This window comes from Melospiza georgiana, chromosome 16, assembly GCF_028018845.1.
Source record: "Melospiza georgiana isolate bMelGeo1 chromosome 16, bMelGeo1.pri, whole genome shotgun sequence".
NCBI lineage: Eukaryota > Metazoa > Chordata > Aves > Passeriformes > Passerellidae > Melospiza > Melospiza georgiana.
In genome coordinates, this window is record NC_080445.1 from 16,602,120 (window position 1) to 16,622,523 (window position 20,404).

The 20,404-nt window shown below is 47.4% G+C and overlaps 1 protein-coding gene across 1 annotated transcript; it reads left to right on the top strand.

The window, feature by feature from the left end:
* The first annotated feature begins 996 nt into the window (after window positions 1-996).
* ROGDI (rogdi atypical leucine zipper) lies at window positions 997-13,751 on the top strand. The gene is made up of 11 exons (XM_058035395.1): window positions 997-1,071; window positions 3,468-3,539; window positions 4,832-4,914; window positions 6,193-6,247; window positions 6,722-6,802; window positions 9,102-9,197; window positions 10,398-10,496; window positions 10,974-11,087; window positions 11,814-11,863; window positions 12,369-12,495; window positions 12,985-13,751. Exons 1-11 carry the CDS (start codon window positions 1,030-1,032, stop codon window positions 13,024-13,026), a joined length of 861 nt encoding a protein of 286 aa, XP_057891378.1. The 5' UTR covers window positions 997-1,029; the 3' UTR covers window positions 13,027-13,751.
* Window positions 13,752-20,404: the final 6,653 nt, after the last annotated feature.

Below are 20,404 nucleotides of genomic sequence, written 5' to 3' on the forward strand. Positions count from 1 at the left end.
CTCAGAACACAAGAAACTCAGAGCTGCTGAAAACCAAGTCATCTGAAAACTGAGTAATCCTGAGAGCACTTCAGTCATTGCTCAAGCTTGAAACTCTCAGTGAGGCATTACAGAGGATAAGTTTGGATAAATTCCATGCTCTGTGTGCAGAGGGCTACATGCATCTGGGATGAGAGGAGGATCCTTGGTTTTAATATTCCGGTGTTGATGACAACTTCTGTTAAGTTTTGGGCTGGGATATTAATCCTTCTGGCATTTGGGTTTTTTTTTTAATCCAGTGGAAGATTCATCACAGGAGGGTGGAATGAGATGAGCATTAAAGATCCCGTCAACCCCAGCCATCCCATGATTCTGTGAACAGTAACTCAGCAGTTAATTTGGTATTCTAAGATATGATCCTTAACTGAAATGTTTACAAGCTCTGAATACTGCTCGTGGATAATCAGACACTTGGACACCAGTAGCTGTTCCTGCCCTGAGGTGTGAGGATGAAATGAAGTGTAGATAATAGTGGGTTTCAGGTGCACTGAGTTACAGGTGCCCGAGGAAGCACTCTTTTTGAGCACTGTCATTAAAAGCAACAGATAGGAAGTCGAGAGCTGTGCTTACAGCAGGAACTGGGGCTGTTCCTACCCCTCCCCAGGGGCTGGTGTGGTGAAGATGCTATGCCCTCACCTCTCGTCTCGCTCGCAGTACAACCGTTGTGAAAGGGAACTCACCGACTTCTATACAAAGACCTCACTGCCAGGATAAATGTATTTATTTTAAATGAGTGGAAGTTTCATCACTTCTTGAGTATTCTTACACGCGGTTCGTTTTGATCGTCGCCTATGTGCGCTGGGCTGGGGACGGGCCGCTCTGACCTATCAGGCAGCGGGGACGCGCTCGGGGCGTGTGCGGGCGAAGTCCCGCCCTGCTGTCGTCACGCGCGGGGCCCCGCCCTCGCGGGCGGTGGAGAGGGGCGCTGCCCAATCAAGCGTTGCTGGGCCGTGCGCGTGCGGTGCTGGGGGCGGGGCTGGCGGTGTCGGGATGGCGGCGGCGATGGCGACACAGGGGGAGCGGGCGGTGCTGGTGAGTCGGGCGGGCGCTCGGCGGGGCCGGGGCGAGCGACAGGGGCTTCTCCCTGCGCATGACAGCGCTGCTAGGCCCCCGCACATTCGTTCTGTCTGGCCGGGCTCGGGCGGGGAGCCGCGGAATGGCGGCAAGGCCGTCACCTGCGCCTGGGTCCGGGCCGAGCCCTGTGCAGGGGCTGCTCGGGCCCAGCCCTAGTGCAGTTGCCTTAACTGGAGGCGCTGCCAAAGTTCCGGCATGCTGTCGGGTCAGGCTTTCGGGCCGGTGCCCGAGCGCCGTCGCCGTGTGGCTTGGAGGCCGCGGCCTCCTCCCGCCTCGCCCAGCAGCGGCGCCCATGCTTCTCTGCCACCGACGCTGCTCCTCCGATGGGCCGGGTGGGGTTGGGTGGGGTGGCAGGGCCGGGGTCGCCCTGCTCCCGGCACACCGTGAATGTGCCCTTTGACCTTGGTGTCCCGCTGAAGCGCCCTTCACATGGTGGGTGCCCGAACCGCCCTAGTGAGCTGGTAGCCGCGGGGGCGGCGCAGAGCAGGCGTCGCTGCGGCCTCCCCGGAACAGGATCTCCGAGGAGCAATGACATCTTCGGTATGGAGATAGGGTTTAGAGATACGTCGGTCTGGATGGAAATCCACATGGGAAAACGGGTTTTTCTAATGTCATATGGTTTAGAATCGTATGACCAGCATTCCCCAAAAACACAGCTGTGTAGCACACAGATGTGCACCAACTTGGCTTACTCCAAAATTAATGGGCAGGGGAAAGGCAGTTTCTTGCTGTGACTAAAGGGAAGAAACATACCAATGGGCATTTTGAGTAGAAACACCTGCATAATAGTGGTGGATGTTGGAGGTGCTAAACGTATCTGCTGCACCCATGGGATCACTGTTCCTTTGGGAACCTGGAGGACGCCAAACATTACAGAGTGAGAGTTGCACATCCATCTTCTCTCTGGTGATTAGTGACAGGATCTGAGGGAACAGCATGGAGCTCTGTCAGGGGAGGTTTAGGCTGGATATTTGGAAAAGTTTCTTCATCCAGAGGGTGGTCAGACACTGGAAGAGGCTCCCCAGGGCAGTGGTCATAGCACCCTGACTGACAGATTTCAGGGAGAGTTTTGACAACACTCTCAGGCACGTGGTGGAATTCTTGGGGCTGTCCTGTGTAGAGCCCACACACGGACTTCATGATCCTTGTGGCTGCCTTCCAGTTAAGAATATTCTATGATCAGTATAATTCCCAGAAACCCAAAAGAGGATTAAAGTGTCAAAGTCGGTGGTCCTGCACTCAAACTGCTTTGAAGGATAACAGAGAATCCTGCCTGGCTTTTTTGTGTGCGCCTGCCTTGGATAAATGTTTGCTGAAACAAACCTGATTTTGTCCCACTGGTTGTTGGGATAACTTGCATAATGTGATGACACCTCAGTGGGGGGTTGTGTTCCTCATGGTGAACTGGAACCATCTAGCAGAGAAACTGCAAGCTTAAAAATCTGAGTTGACCATAGCTTGCCTGTTTTTCTGTGGACAAGCTGCTCAGAACTCTCCCCATGGAAAATTTCTCTTTTCTTACAGGATGACAAGTGGCAATCTTTTCTTTATCCCATGCTTGTTTCTGTTCCCCACTTCTTTGATGACTTGCATGGGGACTCATGGTTTAACAGGAACACTAGATGTGCTTTGAGGGTCTGCTTTATACAGGCTTCTCTGTGGCAGCAGCCAATGGAGGCTCAAGGCAGTGAGTCATCAGATCTGAACTTGTTCATTACTGAATTTGCCCCAATGATTGGGAGTCCCCCCCCCCCCCCGGCCCTTTTCATTTTAACTGTTTTGGTTTTAGACTGTTATTGCTTGGGAAATGCTGGGGATGCTCATTTTAGTTTATATCTTTGTTTCTTACCACCTAATTAGCAACAAATTTGTCTGCAAATTGATTCAGTTTTGTCTGTACCAGGAGTTGGTAATGAATCTCTCTAGCTTTACCTTGGCCTATTATCTTATTTCCTTCTGAGGAAGGGGCAGTGAGGGAGGCTGGGTAGTGTCTGGCAGCCAGGTGAGTCCATCTCAAAAGCATAAAAAGATGCCCCAGTGTTTGACACAGTAGTATTTTTACTTTGCTCTGAAAGTTGCATTCAATTCTAGGTTTTTTGTTACAATGATTTGTGTACCAAATTGCTTTCTTAAACAAAGGGCAAAAATGAGGACACTTCATTGGACTGGGATGGAGAAGTGGAGATGTGGAGACTGAGGCGTTTCAACAAATCAGGAAGAAAACTTTTGTTCTCCTTTATTTAAACAGCGCAGAACAGTACACTTAAAACTTAAATAATTTTGGCATATGTCTGAGAGATTTGCTTGCAGTGTTTGATGTCTAATGATTCCACTTCTATTTTTCCATTACATAGGAAGAAGAATTTAAATGGCTTTTACAAGAAGAGGTCCATGCTGTTTTGAGACAGCTGCAGGATATTTTGAAGGTGAGGTTAATTTTGTCTGAGTTTTGTTTGACCTTCTGTGTAAGGAATGGTGATAGGTTTCTGATGCAGGAAAAAGTTCTTGGTAGAGGCTGCACAGAAAGGTCCATTCATGCATGTTCAGTTCTTTCCCTGGTGCTTGCTTGCCCTCTGCTCTTGAGGACTCACAGTAAATCTGATACCCCCAAGATTTCTCTGTTCTTTACCCTCTGCTGAGAGCTGCTTTGAAAAGATACATGGAGCCAGCCAGACCTATCTGCCAGGCATTTGACTGAGATACAAATATTTTCTGGAATAGAGAATCTGAATCTGCTGTAACTCTGATGTGTGCTGGTGGAAGCAAGCAACGTGGCCTTTAGGTGACAGCTGCTACTTGTGCAGTAATTACTGGCATGCGCTCTCCTTGTTCAAAATCATCCTTTCCTCAACCTGCCCACTCCTCTGCTGGTACCTGCCCGTTTCAGAGGCCTGATGTGTTCAGCTGTAGCAGATGGGCAGCCCTTTTCTCACCTTTCTCCAGCCTGAGCATGTGCTGCGGGGCTGACTCTTTCCAAGCAGCCAGTGGGGAACTGGCCAAAGGGACCGCTGTGCACGGTGAGTGCACTGTGTGTCTGCTGGATCAATGTTCAAGAGGCCCAGCCCCTTAACACTCTCAGGCTTTTAGAGGTTATGGAGTGATGGAAGAGCAGGGCCAAAACTGTGGATGTGAGGGGCAAGTGCCAGAGCAGGTGCGAGTGCCATAGTGCTGACTCAAAACCCCAGGACTGGAGTCAATGGCAGGTGACAATAGATTGCAGTACCTTTATATATAGTACCTGTTTTGAAGAATTTATTATAGTTTTGAGGGTGAAGTGTGTAAAGGGCAGTCACCAGCCAGTATAAGCAGATGAAGGGCTGGGGAGGGCTGGTGTTCTCTCTACACTTCCTTCATGTGTAAAGACCAGCTGTGATAAGGGGCAGCACTATGGTGCCTGAGGGTATGCAGAGCTGAGCTGTCAGGTCCTGCTCCTTCTGTGGGCAACTTGGGGATCCTGCTGGCACTGCCCAGATCCAGGGTGTGGGATTTGAAAATGCCTTTCACCATGGGTTGTGTGCGCTGAGCCTCCTCCTGGGCTTCATCAGTCCTGTAGTACGAGGAAATCCAAGTGCTCTGCTTGGTTAGCTTCAGGAGGCTGGCAGAGTTGACTGCTACATATTTAGCCACTTGATGGTGTCCACATTATCTTTGTTCCTGGCTCATGGTGTGCTGGACCCAGGCAGATGCTCCAGCATTCACTGTGTCCTCTCTTGGGCAGGAGGCTTCCCACCGCTTTGCCTTACCCACCAGTGGCTCAGGAGGAGCTGTCAAGCAAGAGAACTTTGTACTAAGCACATCAGGGTAAGTGGTGATGGTCAGCAGGTCACTTCCCTCTGCAGCAAATGGTGCAGCTCCTGGAGGATCTGTGGTGTAGGGCTTTGCAGAAGGCCTGGGTTTTCTTTAATAGGAGATTTTGCCTTAAGGAAAACAAACTTCATGGCAGGTGAAGGTAACAGTCTGTAGCTGTGCTCCAGAGCTGCCTGAGCCAGCCTTGTGCCATTTTGTGCTGACACCTATAATGTAGTCACTGATTCCTGACCACATGCCTGTTTGTTGCCTCAGTGCTGTGGGCAGTTTGCCAAAGGGCATTTTTGTGATTATGACACAGGGAGTTGCAGTTACAAGACCTGAATTCTGCTCTTGGCTCAGTTTCTGACCCTGACTATGGAGAAATCTTAACCTTTCTCCTAATCTCCGTAAAATAGCAATAGTAAATCTCCTTCACACAAAGCAAACTGAGGCTTGTGCAGAAGGTGCTATTGGTGTGCAGTTCTTCTGAAATTGATATCCATTTTTTGATCCTCAGTGGTCTCAGTATTGGTGGAGTTCACAGGCTTTTCACAAAGCAATTAACCTTAGTCATTAGGACTGTCACATCATTGCAAGGAATCACGCAGTAATTCTGTACTAAGTTTGAACATTGTCTTCTGCAGATCTTAGTTAACTTAGTTTTCATTTGTTGTTGTAAGGTGGATCTTGTAGTGTTGATCAAAAGAGTCTCTTATATAGTAAAATATAAGGTAGGGCCCAACTAGATGCTTCAGTCTTCTCCTCAGACTGTTATACATGTGCGTCATCTTGCAGGACCTTTTAAAGAGTTTAGGGTGTAGGGTTTTTATTTTTTGAAGGTTGTGGGGTTTTACTTATTTAGGGTCTTTTCTCTTGGAATGGGGTGTGGGTTGTAGCTTTCAACTCCTATAGGAATCATCTAACTCTTCAATGTCAGTAATTAATTTATTGTCTTGTGCTTGTGCCTGCTGGAGCTGTTTGTAACAGCAGCCAAATTGTTGACAGGTGATAAATGGAATAAGAATGGGATCAGAAATGAAGGTAATGTTTTAGGCAGAGCAGTTAGGATGAGGTGGCCCATAAAGAATATGACTGGAGTTCACCACAGGCCAGGAACTGGGGACTTGAAAGTGTGTGTATGGTTGTTCAGCTACTGGGCAGGAGCAGTGTACAGACCTTGGGCAGGAGGAGCTGTGCTGGCTACATAGGACGAGGAGGGGAGGTTTTAGGCTGGCAATTGATAGGTGCCTCTTGTGACATGTGTTGCCTAGCTGTTTCCTCTCATTCCAGCACAGACCAGGTGAAAGGTGTGATGACGCTGCAGGGAGATGCACTGTGTCAAGCTGTGAGTACTTGCAACGTTTCTTGCTTTGTACGGCAGTGGGTGGGTGTCACCCTTATCAGCCTTTGATCACCTCAGGGAGGGAGGTCACCCTGGCTTTGTGTTACCAGTGATCAGTGTTCTTTGTCAGTTCTCCCTAATTGATATCCCCTTCTACCACCACCACGTGGTGCTGAGTGCTGTAGTCAACTTCCACTGGGATTCCTTGCCTTCACCACCTTTGTTGTGTAATAACAAGTTGGCCTGGGGACCTTCTGGGCTGAGGTCATGTGTCCTGCTAGGATCCTGATTCACTCAGTGCATTTCAACCTATTCTTTGTATTAATATCATCCTGTGGAAGCACTGAGGTTCTGGCTGTGCCAGGATTGCAGAAGGCAGTTTGCTAGGATGGTCTGGAAGAAGGGAATGTGACTGCCAGCCCCCATCTTTTGCATACAGGCATTTCTTGCTCTCATGTGTTTGTTTCTTTTTTCAAGGATGTTAATCTGAAAATGCCCAGAAACAATCAGCTCCTGCATTTTGCATTCCGGGAAGACAAGCAGTGGAAATTGCAGCAGGTACCTGTTGGCTCTAGATGCCCACCCATCCACAGCCTCAGTGCTCTCTGAGCAGTAACTTTAGTCTTTTGAGATTGTTATGTCCATTCCACATGAGCTACAGTGGTAAAAGCTAAAGGAGAAAGCAGGTGTAATTAAATCAGTTAAATTGAGTTGGGGTGCCTGGGTGGGCTCATTCCCTAGACACCAGTTGATCTGAAGGCTGTCTGCATAGCAGTCATGATCCTGTAAAGGAGTGCCTGAGGTGCCTGTGCAGGACTGTCCCATGTTACCACAAGCTAGAAGGGCAAAGAGCAGCTTCAGGGGCTTGGAGTAGCATGTTCTCATTCTCTTACAGATGCATTTGTTTACACTGAGAACAAATTATTGTGTTCAGTAGCATGTCTGAGTTCCCTCAGGTAAGGAGTTGAAATAATGCAGCTGTCCAGAACCAGAATCTCTTTCCCATCATTTTCTGGGACATACCTGATTTCAGGACCTGACCTAGTATCTGAAGACATGGTTTGCCTCAATTTATCACAGCTGAGTAGGTTGGAGGAAGATGGATTCAATGTATTTCCTCGTGCCATAGCTCAGGTTTTTCTACGGGATGAGTGCATTTGGCATTGAGTGCAGTTCCCAACATCTGCTTTAGCAGTGAAAGCTCTACTATCAAATTTGTAGAAATCTAGAAAATTGCGTACTTGGGATGTTAATACCAGACTTGACTGTGTTTGTTTATGCCTTGCAACAAAGCAAGAAAGTTTTTGTGACAGCACTCAGTAGTGCCTCCTCTTTTGTGGCTGTTTTGTACTGCGGCCTGGTTGGAAGACTTCAATCAGCTTTTATGGAAGACAGCTTCCTTTATTTACTTGCATTTTGTGTTCTAACGTTGTTCAGATATGAGTGTGAGTGCCTAAAGGACTGAGTGCAGAAGCATTTAAAGTGGTTATATGGTGATCTTTGGCCTGTCTGAATTAAAAATTAGCATCTCAAAGGAGTGTCTTCCCTTACTGAGTGGTGATAGTTGGAGTTTTATTTCTCTGTACAAAGTGAAGTCATGGGTAAGAAGTTGTAGTGCAGGCACATTTTTGAGGAACACAAGTGCAGGCACATAAATTTTGAGGAAGTTAATTAGAAAAGAAATCAGAGTCAAGGGGGAATATGAATGGAGCATCATAACAGCAGGGTTGGCATTGTTTGGTTGTTAGTGCTACCAGGAGCAGTTTAGCTTGCTCAGAAGCCTCTAGGAGATTTCAAGGCTGGAGATGCTGGTATTTGGAGATGTTCAAGTAGCTGCAGTCTCTCTGCAGTCCGACAGTGGACTTACCATTCTCACTCTTCTCTCTGTGGCCTCCAGTGCAAGAGCTTTCTTAGAGCAGGGCTGTTCTGTATTCTCTGAGCTCTGCATTAGAAGGAACCAGAGCCAGGTCTATGCCAGGGAGGCTTCTACAAGGATGTAGAGCTGGGAGCTGTGACTGCTGGAGGGCATTGTAAATATATCAAACTACAAATACCCCAAGCTGTGTAGCCTGTCTCCCAGCAGACACTTCTTGTACAAGCTTCTCTGCTTAGCACCCTCTAATTTACTCCTTGGGTTTGTTTTTCCATTTTCATGCTGCTCCCTAAAATTGAATGCAGTCAGCTTCTCCCAGGGCCATTGTCTTCCTCTGGTTTGTCGTTGCTCTCATGAAAGCAAGGATACACCTGTCAACCTTGCTTTTGTGACTGTGTTCCTCTTGCTTGAGAGGAACTTGAGCCAGCTGTGTCCTGAGTCTGGTCCGGTCCCACACAATGGCACAGCTTCTTGATGCTGGAGATGACTCTCAATCCCAACAATTTCACTTTAAAGTACTCTTTGATACTGATATTGACAGAGACACTGTATTAGAAATCAGTGCTTGTTGTTCATTGATGTCATTTATTTTAGCTCTGATAGGATGAAATCATTGTTCATGGTGCTGGAACTGACTGCTGTATGCCATTACCAGTGAGAATTCCTACCTAGCAGTCATAGTCAGAGCACTCCCAGGATGAGAATGCCTGATGTCACTTCAGGACAGGAGCAATATTTGTACTGACAATCCAGGTTGTAGCTGTCAGACTGTTCTGTATCTCCAGTCCATGAGTGGAGAACCCAGTAATGCTTCTGGGAACCAGTGGTAGGTTTGTGTTAGACAGTATCTGACATTTAGACATGGCATTACATTTGAGAAGACACCATTCTTAAGATCAGTGAGATAACTGGGGAAACCTTTACTTCCGAGTACATGTTCTTACAGGGTGTTTCTTTCATAGGACTGTATTTGTACCTTTGCAGATCCAGGACGCTAGAAACCATGTGAACCAAGCCATTTATCTGCTTATGAACAGAGATGCGAACTACCAGTTCAAAACAGGCTTGGAGGTGCTCAAGGTGAGGAGAAAGCTCCTGATGCTTGGGTAGGAACATGCATTTTTCTTCCCTCCATTTGTTGTTTTAAACACAGTTAATGCAGATGACTGTCTGAGTCTCTTAGTGGAAACAGACTTAATAGTTGTACCCATGCATACCCATGTCAAGCAGTGTCCACGTGACCTCATATTTTATATGCATCTGTACTAGTTTAGCATTAGTAACAGGGCTGTACATCCTGGTGAACAGTAATCTGAGCAGTCACTGCACCGTTACACACCAGTGATAATGTAGGAGGATATTCCTTGATCTTCTGTGGATGATGTTGTTACATAACTTACTCTCTGTTGATCAGTGCTGCAGGCAAGAGCAGCAGTGAGGCAGCCATCAGTAAACAGAAGATGACAGTACTTGTGATTTACTGAAAATCTGAAAGTGACTTCTCTCTTGCCAGTAGTATTTTCTGGGGTCTAATACAGAGCAGCTGCTGCATGGCAGTGAAGCCCAACCTTCTGCTTGAAAATGCTCTCTGAAGGCAACAGAATTTTGGCTTGCTTATTAGAATTCATCACATCATCAAACATGAGAAAACTCAAGTGGAAGTGAGGGGAGATATTAGTCATTATACAAAATGCCTTCATCTTAGCAGTCATGAGGTCTGTAACAGACATGTTGCTTCCCCTTTTTTTCTGGAAGAGGAAGTCTGCCTGAAGAACCTTTGAACTGTGGTTTCTGGCAGGATTGGCCTCACAACGAGCTGGTTCTTTTTATTTACTGCCTCACTCATAGCTGGTTATGAGCAGAGGGAGCCCATGCAGCAGTTGGACCTGTGATGTGTGAGTGGGGACACCGAGAATACAGCTTGTTTTTACCTTAATGTGTGTTCTTCTGAAGAGCTGATGATGAGTTTGTTGATGCCTTTGTAGCATCAGTAATTGATCTCATGTTGGCTTGGTATTCTTGTCATGAACAGCTGTTCTCTCAGCATTCGCTGGTATTGAACACTCCTGACCTGTCTCATAAGTCTCTGATGGTGGTGAAAGTTAAACTGCATTTATGTGGGAGCCAGCCCTTCCCATTAAGTTCCCGAATTCCTGGAAGGATGGGGGGTAGTGGCAATTGTTGTTTTAACACTTGCAGAAGGCTGTAGGATTCTGCATCACTCTGCCCAGAGCTGTCCAGGAATCACACTCAGCAGTGGTTCTGTACATTACCTTGTAGCTTATGGATGCTGTGATGTTGCAGCTCTCCAGAGCCCGAAATCGACTGACCACTCCTGCCACTCTGACACTACCAGAAATTGCCTCCAGTGGTCTCACAGTAAGTATGTGATGGTCTAGATCTCTATACAGGTCTGGCAGCATTGCAACAGTTTGGATACTGGGCTGCATCTTGGTGGAAGTGGGTTTCTGAAGTGTCTCCTGAGGCAGAACTGAAGCAAGTGCAAATCCTGATCGGTTTTGACTGTTCTTTATCTTCCTGTGGGAATGCAGATGACTTGGGTATGAGGACTCTGGTTCTCTTGAGAATAAGTTCTGTTCTCTGCCCGAGAGTCTTGTCCAGGGATGATTTGCCCTTGTGAACACTGCTCCATCCTCTCTTGTCACTCTCATGCCTGTATCATTTGATAAAGAGCAGTGAGAGCAAGAGTCATTTTCTGCAGCTGCTCAGTCTTTGTTTCTCTCCTAATGTTCTTCTTTTGACATGGGGTAATTGTAGTGTGGCTTGGGAAAAGGGAATGATTTCCCAGCATTAGAAATTATGATCTTTTCACTGACAAACTAATTTTCTTGCCAGAAAATGTTCACTCCTGTGCTGCCTCCAGACATCCTTGTGAATTTCTATATTAATTTGAACAAGCTGTGCCTCACTGTCTACCAGCTCCACGTGATGCAGCCCAGCACAACCAAGGTGATGCCTGCTATCTCATGAGCCTTGTTTAGTTTCCTCTCCTGACGTTCCACTGTGAGGAGGAGATCACACTGCTACCTGGTGCAATGTTATGTTCATAAGATAATGCAGAAATAAGTTTAGCTGGTACTAAGTGTGTTTAGGTCTGCTGCACACAGAACACTGGTTCTAAATCTACTTTGGGGCATGGCTGCTTAGCCCAGAAGAACATACCAGTGCTCTGGAGTAAGGCATTTTTTAGCAAATACTTTAAATACAGTTTGATAATTTTGTGGCATAATTATATTAATCCAGTTTAATCTGAGTAGCACATTGGGTTTCCTCATGGAATTTCGATAGATAGTTTTCTGCTTCACCTGTTGCATGGGTCAACTTGATGTCCTGTAAAAACAGCCTTAAACTCTTAAGCTTTATGAAATGCAGTCCTTCCATAAGAAAGATTTTCCTAAAAATCTAGATTTTGTTTCTCTTCTGGATCTTCTAATCTTATTTCTGTAGTGATAACATTTGTTGCTACATTGAACTCAGCCAATGAAGGAATGAACTCCTTTCATGAAGGAGCAGGAAGGGTTCTAACTAAAGGGATTTCATATTGTTGGAGGGTCCAGGCTAATAGAGCATGGGTGTTTCTTGATGTCAGGCTACTGAAAGTGTGAGCCTTAATTGTCTTTCTTCTAAGTGGTTCATTTACTACATCAAAATCCTAATCACCTTTTCCTTCTCTAGAACTTCAAGCCTGCTGGAGGGTCTGTTTTGCACAATCCTGGGGCCATGTTGTAAGTACAGTCACTACAAGGGTAGTGTACCTGGATAACAGGTGTTGGTATGTCTTGAGGGTGAAATCCGAACACCTACATGCAGTTTCTCTTATAGCATCTCTGAAGTGGAAAACCTCGATTGAGTCACGTGCTGTACCTGTGAATGCTCTGTTGTGTCTTTTGAATGACTTGGTCCTAAAGGCCAGAATATGTGAATTTCCAGGATTCAGCCCATCTAGACAGTACCACTAGTTTATCTAGAGATGAGAGTTTACAACAAAAATGAGTGTTTGGTTATTGGCATTGCCATCTGCATTCCCTGCCTCTGTCCTTGTCTGGAATGAAGGGAAGTTCCTAACTTCACCCTTTAGCTTAACTGTAAATCTGGTCAGAGGTGGACTTGAGTGTTTGCATTCTGTAACTTTGCCAGATGCTGATCATCATAATCTCTCCGATGGGAATGTAGGACAGTTGAGTTCTATGCTGTTGTGTGTGAAGCTGTGCTCTTTTCCCCCCTCTCCAGTGAGTTTGGCAGCCAGCGATATGAAGTCAGCCATGTCCATAAAGTGGAATGTGTTGTCCCATGGTTAAATGATGCCCTTGTCTTCTTCACAGTTTCACTGCAGCTTTGCCAGCAGCTGAAGGATAAGGTAATGGCCTTGAAAAAGGGCCTTTGTTTTTAACTCTGGGTTTTGAGAGGACCTCAGATCTGATGTGATGTTCTGTTCAGCTTGCTGAAAATAAGGGATGAGTGAGTGTTCTGGAGCCAGGGAGCTTGCTGGTGCTACCTAGCAAGCAGCCATAGGATAAGTATAGTGGTGTAGCAGATGTCTGCTGACCTGGTGACTAGATGGAAAGGTGCTAGCAGACACTTCTGTGTTCTCAGTCATGAGGTGGATGAGACAAAACAGGCAACCTAGATTTCAGTAGATCAGTGCTCAGTTCCAGCTCTGCAACTGTCACCTTGAGCAAGTAACTTTGTGCTCCTTGAGTGACAGCAACAGCAAACCTGCTCTTCAGTAGTGCGGTGCTGAAGTGTGTAATGCCGTGAAGCCAAGCCCTCCCTCACACATTATGTGCTCCTTTTTTTGTGGTCCAAGGGGTATAGGAACTTACCTGCTTTTGTTCTTGCTTTCCAGATTTCCGTTTTCTCCAGTTACTGGAATTACAGGCCATATTAATTCTCTGTGGAATGGTCTAAGCCTTTACAGTACTTCGAGTGTCTCTCTCTGTTCTCTCATGCCAGCTGAGTCCAGGTCAGCCTGAGGAGTGCTGGGGTTCACTGCCGTATGCCCTGCACTGGGCAGGGTCAGTGTATCCAGAGACACAGCTTTAGTAGCCTTGTCTGGGATTGCTGCATAAGCAGGGCACCAAGTAGTGCTGTGTGATTGCCAGGAGCTTGCATCAGTCCGTCTTGTGCATTGTGTGGCTGACACTTCCCAGACCCCTGATAAGTTACACAGGTCTGTTAAAAGGGATAGGTGCTCTGGACCACCCTCACTAACTAGATCTGTGCATTGTGCTGTAACTAACTCCTTGACTGTGAGGTGGCTGGAAAGGGGGGAAAACAGACTAACTTAACACACCTCTTAAAAGGTAGGGCATATGGCTCCCTGTAATGAAATATGTTTCTCTTATCTGGTCCAGCTGTGCTTATAACTAACCCTTCCCCTGCCTGTTCTGCCCATCCCTATGTTACTGATTCCCCTTTGGGGATGCTCTTACTTGCTGCTGTTTGAATTCTCTCCCCCCTCATCCAGCATCAATGTGATAATTAATTTTTTCCCTGAGCCCTAGTTGGGCCAATTGGTATTTTCCAGGTTTAGTATCTTGTTTTCTCTACCAGCCTTTGGAGTTCCCTGGTGCAGTCTTTCATCTTGTCATTAAATGCAAAGTGAGTACCTTGTGCAGTCTTTCATCTTGTCATTAAATGCAAAGTGAGTACCATGTTGCTACTATGATTTGCTTCATATGGATGCTACAATGTGTAACTCATACCTTTAGCCATTGCTCACTGTGAAATAAAGACCCTCATACCTGCAGTGCCCATTCAGAACATTCTGGCAGAGTGGGAAGTCTCCAGATCCCTGTTCAGGATTTTCTCAGTGAGCTGCCACCTACCCACATGGCTCTGTTGCCCTTGGAAGTCTTTTGCAACCTTCTCAAACACCTTTTTGTGAACAGGTGTGTGCAAATGTTCCCAAATTTCACTTGGTTCTGAATAGCCTGGAGGAACAGTGAAAGGGACAGCTGCTCTGACAGGAAGGATGATAAAGAGCATGGGCAGCTGGATTCCTCTCCCACATCTGCTACTCAAGAGCTAGCAGGGGCAGAGGCAATGTGATGAAAGAAGTAAAAATTCTCAGGGATGAGATCCCAATCAGTGGCAGAGTTGGGGCTCAGGATACCTGGTTTTGCTAATGAGGGTTCGGTAAAAGAATGGCCGGGAGAGTTGCTCCAAATATGTAGTTGGTGGGGTTAACAAAAAGCCCCAGACAAAGCCTTAGGAGTAGCAGGCAGACTATCATGGATGCCAAGCATACTGCAGGCCAGTACAGCCAACCTCCTGTATTACAGCGCCCTGATGAGGTCTTCAGGGGTGAGAGAAGTGGACGAGAATCTTGTTGATGATCAGAATGCTGTATTTATTGATATATGATATATAATACATTATAACTATACTAAAAAGAGTAAGGAGAGAAGTTGCAGAGGCTACTAAGCTAAGAATAGCATGGAAGAGAATGAATAACAAAGTTCTGTGTCCAGCAGAAAGCAAGGACAAACTCTTTCTGTGAGTGGTCAGCAAATCCAAACACTCACAGAAGCCCAATCACCTGTTACATTCCACACCAGCCAATAACAGTTGTTTACATTCTTCTTCTGGGGCCTCAGCTTCCCAGAAGATGAACAAATCCCAAAGAAAGGATTTCTATGAAAAAATGTCTGCGACATCTCACCTTTCTAAATTGTATAAATTAAAAAGAAAAATGCTGATGTGAAATGAACAGAAAATTTCTTCACCTGTAAAATATACAATACTAACAAATCACTAAAACAATCCTACAATCTAAGAAAATGCAAAAAACAATGCAAAGAGAATTCAAGTCCAAGCAGCTGAGTTTCAGGAACAGTCCATGAGCTGAAGTTGTTTCCCTTGGACAAATCTGAGAGTCCTTTTTGGTCCTGAAACAGACTTCTGCAAAAGTCCCATCAATAGTTATCACAAACCATTGACAGTCTTACAACAATTTCAAACAATTTCAAACAATTTGAACAACTTTTAGAATGTCCTTTTCTGGCCCTTCAATGCTTCAGTGCTTCAGAGCTGCTGCCCGCTATTTTCAATCTTTTTTATTTAATTTTTTTAAATTTTTTTTTTTTAAATCGAAAAGGAAAAGAGCAGCAGCCGAGGAGAGCAGTGCCAGAGAAGGAAAAGCCCTGGGGGCCCTGGCCCATGATGGACCAGGGCCCTCAGGACTGGCCCACAAAGGGGGGGCCAGGACTGGTAGGAGAAACCGCAACCCCCAGAAACATCAGGAGGCCAAGTGATGGCCTTGGCCCAAACCCACGAAACAGGCTCTGCATTCCCACAGGCCTGCACTCTGCTGCCAGTACAATGGCAGCACGGGTAGTGAGATGCTTCCTTTCCCCAAAACCACTGCGGCATGCCAGCAGCAGGGAAATAGAAGCCTTCCCCAGAAATCCCATCTGGGGTCTGGAGATGTTTGTTTCCCACAGCAAACCAGCTATGGTCTCCTCCATCTGTGCCCTCTTCCCCTGCAATGCAAATGCATCAGGTGTATCTTCCATCCGCCCCATGGCACCATCCCCACTGGGCTGGGGACCAAAGGCAGAACTCTCGGGATGCCCCTACCCCCTGCCACTAGGGTGCAAGATGGCAGCCTCCATGGGACAATCCCCGAAAAACCACCCCCCAACCCGCTGAGAATGCTGATCTTGAATGCAGGCAGACGCACTGCCCCCACAGTCAGCTGGCGGGCACTCCCCGCTCCACGGAAGGGGAGGTCAGCCGCCGGGGCCGCTGCAGGGGCAGCCGGTCGGGGATGGTCCGAGCTCGAACAAGCCGCCGGTTCCAGGGCAGTCTCTGACGCCGACACGGAGGACAGAGTCTCCAACAACAGCAGAACCTGCTGGGGCAGCCGGTGCGAGCGGCGGGGGGGCCGGAACCGGGGAGGGAATCACGCTGGATGTAGGAGCGGCCGCGGGCTGCTCTGAGGGTCCCGCAGGTTCGGCACCGTCTTCAACACCATCCTGAACAGGGACCGTCTCGGCTTGAGGCGGCGGGAAGGCCAGTGAAAGCGGTGGGGGGGCCGAAGGGGCTGGTGCCACCCCCATCTCTGAGCGGGACGGGGTCCGAGAGACCGGCGGTGGCAGGCTCGTCCACTCCCATCCCCCCTGCGGGGGAGAAATGGGGGAAAGAGAGCAGTCCATCTGCGCAGGCTCTGGAGAAAGAGTAAAAAAAACTTCTTCTCGTGGCGAAGTTTCAGCCCCCCCCACCGTGAAGCAGGGGGGACTGGGAAGCCCCAACTCATCCCCCACCGGCTCTTCTCCCACTGGGGACGGTGGAAACGGGGCCTGCCCATAGCAGTAAGAAATCCATAGAGAAACAGCTGCTCTCCGTTTCAAAACTGGGAAGAGCTTTTTAAATGCTGGGTAGACAGGAGGAAAAACGCACCCCTGACTCCAGACAAAGTGGAAAATGGAGTCCATGCATTCCCACACAAAAACATCCAAAGCGTATAGGACATCAGTAAAGAACCCAAAAAGCTTTGCCCATCAAAAAAACTCATAGAGATCTGTTTTTAACAAAAAAAATCCGTCCTCTTCACCCCATCTCTGCCAGAGGGCAATAAGCTTCTCCTCTGAAGGAGAGAACTTGAACCTCTTCCTCCAAGGCATGTGTCTTCCATACGAACAGCCACAAGCTACGAAGGGCTGATTCATCAGGAAGGGAAAAGCCAACAATACCTTTTGAAAGAGTCCAGCTTGCTCTGGCCCGCTCCACGGTTCTGCTGCTCTTTCCGAACATCTCCTGGAGGGTTTTCAGGTTCTCTTTGTGGTCAGCCTTGGCTGTGAACTCTGTCCAAATCAGGATCTTCAGTTCTTCAGCTCCTGGCTTGAATCCACTTCTGTGGTCACTTCAAAGCAAACATCAAATGCTACACATACAGGATTTTACCCAGTGCAGCAATTTGCTCCTCTGGTCTTATCAAATTAACTTTTGCTCTGACACGAGGGGTCACCGAATATTACAGCGCCCTGATGAGGTCTTCAGGGGTGAGAGAAGTGGACGAGAATCTTGTTGATGATCAGAATGCTGTATTTATTGATATATGATATATAATACATTATAACTATACAAAAAAGAGTAAGGAGAGAAGTTGCAGAGGCTACTAAGCTAAGAATAGCATGGAAGAGAATGAATAACAAAGTTCTGTGTCCAGCAGAAAGCAAGGACAAACTCTTTCTGTGAGTGGTCAGCAAATCCAAACACTCACAGAAGCCCAATCACCTGTTACATTCCACACCAGCCAATAACAGTTGTTTACATTCTTCTTCTGGGGCCTCAGCTTCCCAGAAGATGAACAAATCCCAAAGAAAGGATTTCTATGAAAAAATGTCTGCGACATCTCACCTTTCTAAATTGTATAAATTAAAAAGAAAAATGCTGATGTGAAATGAACAGAAAATTTCTTCACCTGTAAAATATACAATACTAACAAATCACTAAAACAATCCTACAATCTAAGAAAATGCAAAAAACAATGCAAAGAGAATTCAAGTCCAAGCAGCTGAGTTTCAGGAACAGTCCATGAGCTGAAGTTGTTTCCCTTGGACAAATCTGAGAGTCCTTTTTGGTCCTGAAACAGACTTCTGCAAAAGTCCCGTCAATAGTTATCACAAACCATTGACAGTCTTACAACAATTTCAAACAATTTCAAACAATTTGAACAACTTTTAGAATGTCCTTTTCTGGCCCTTCAATGCTTCAGTGCTTCAGAGCTGCTGCCCACTATTTTCAATCTTTTTTATTTAATTTTTTTAAATTTTTTTTTTTTAAATCGAAAAGGAAAAGAGCAGCAGCCGAGGAGAGCAGTGCCAGAGAAGGAAAAGCCCTGGGGGCCCTGGCCCATGATGGACCAGGGCCCTCAGGACTGGCCCACAAAGGGGGGGCCAGGACTGGTAGGAGAAACCGCAACCCCCAGAAACATCAGGAGGCCAAGTGATGGCCTTGGCCCAAACCCACGAAACAGGCTCTGCATTCCCACAGGCCTGCACTCTGCTGCCAGTACAATGGCAGCACGGGTAGTGAGATGCTTCCTTTCCCCAAAACCACTGCGGCATGCCAGCAGCAGGGAAATAGAAGCCTTCCCCAGAAATCCCATCTGGGGTCTGGAGATGTTTGTTTCCCACAGCAAACCAGCTATGGTCTCCTCCATCTGTGCCCTCTTCCCCTGCAATGCAAATGCATCAGGTGTATCTTCCATCCGCCCCATGGCACCATCCCCACTGGGCTGGGGACCAAAGGCAGAACTCTTGGGATGCCCCTACCCCCTGCCACTAGGGTGCAAGATGGCAGCCTCCATGGGACAATCCCCGAAAAACCACCCCCCAACCCGCTGAGAATGCTGATCTTGAATGCAGGCAGACGCACTGCCCCCACAGTCAGCTGGCGGGCACTCCCCGCTCCACGGAAGGGGAGGTCAGCCGCCGGGGCCGCTGCAGGGGCAGCCGGTCGGGGATGGTCCGAGCTCGAACAAGCCGCCGGTTCCAGGGCAGTCTCTGACGCCGACACGGAGGACAGAGTCTCCAACAACAGCAGAACCTGCTGGGGCAGCCGGTGCGAGTGGCGGGGGGGCCGGAACCGGGGAGGGAATCACGCTGGATGTAGGAGCGGCCGCGGGCTGCTCTGAGGGTCCCGCAGGTTCGGCACCGTCTTCAACACCATCCTGAACAGGGACCGTCTTGGCTTGAGGCGGCGGGAAGGCCAGTGAAAGCGGTGGGGGGGCCGAAGGGGCTGGTGCCACCCCCATCTCTGAGCGGGACGGGGTCCGAGAGACCGGCGGTGGCAGGCTCGTCCACTCCCATCCCCCCTGCGGGGGAGAAATGGGGGAAAGAGAGCAGTCCATCTGCGCAGGCTCTGGAGAAAGAGTAAAAAAAACTTCTTCTCGTGGCGAAGTTTCAGCCCCCCCCACCGTGAAGCAGGGGGGACTGGGAAGCCCCAACTCATCCCCCACCGGCTCTTCTCCCACTGGGGACGGTGGAAACGGGGCCTGCCCATAGCAGTAAGAAATCCATAGAGAAACAGCTGCTCTCCGTTTCAAAACTGGGAAGAGCTTTTTAAATGCTGGGTAGACAGGAGGAAAAACGCACCCCTGACTCCAGACAAAGTGGAAAATGGAGTCCATGCATTCCCACACAAAAACATCCAAAGCGTATAGGACATCAGTAAAGAACCCAAAAAGCTTTGCCCATCAAAAAAAACTCATAGAGAACTGTTTTTAACAAAAAAAAACCCGTCCTCTTCACCCCATCTCTGCCAGAGGGCAATAAGCTTCTCCTCTGAAGGAGAGAACTTGAACCTCTTCCTCCAAGGCATGTGTCTTCCATACGAACAGCCACAAGCTACGAAGGGCTGATTCATCAGGAAGGGAAAAGCCAACAATACCTTTTGAAAGAGTCCAGCTTGCTCTGGCCCGCTCCACGGTTCTGCTGCTCTTTCCGAACATCTCCTGGAGGGTTTTCAGGTTCTCTTTGTGGTCAGCCTTGGCTGTGAACTCTGTCCAAATCAGGATCTTCAGTTCTTCAGCTCCTGGCTTGAATCCACTTCTGTGGTCACTTCAAAGCAAACATCAAATGCTACACATACAGGATTTTACCCAGTGCAGCAATTTGCTCCTCTGGTCTTATCAAATTAACTTTTGCTCTGACACGAGGGGTCACCGAATATTACAGCGCCCTGATGAGGTCTTCAGGGGTGAGAGAAGTGGACGAGAATCTTGTTGATGATCAGAATGCTGTATTTATTGATATATGATATATAATACATTATAACTATACAAAAAAGAGTAAGGAGAGAAGTTGCAGAGGCTACTAAGCTAAGAATAGCATGGAAGAGAATGAATAACAAAGTTCTGTGTCCAGCAGAAAGCAAGGACAAACTCTTTCTGTGAGTGGTCAGCAAATCCAAACACTCACAGAAGCCCAATCACCTGTTACATTCCACACCAGCCAATAACAGTTGTTTACATTCTTCTTCTGGGGCCTCAGCTTCCCAGAAGATGAACAAATCCCAAAGAAAGGATTTCTATGAAAAAATGTCTGCGACATCTCACCTTTCTAAATTGTATAAATTAAAAAGAAAAATGCTGATGTGAAATGAACAGAAAATTTCTTCACCTGTAAAATATACAATACTAACAAATCACTAAAACAATCCTACAATCTAAGAAAATGCAAAAAACAATGCAAAGAGAATTCAAGTCCAAGCAGCTGAGTTTCAGGAACAGTCCATGAGCTGAAGTTGTTTCCCTTGGA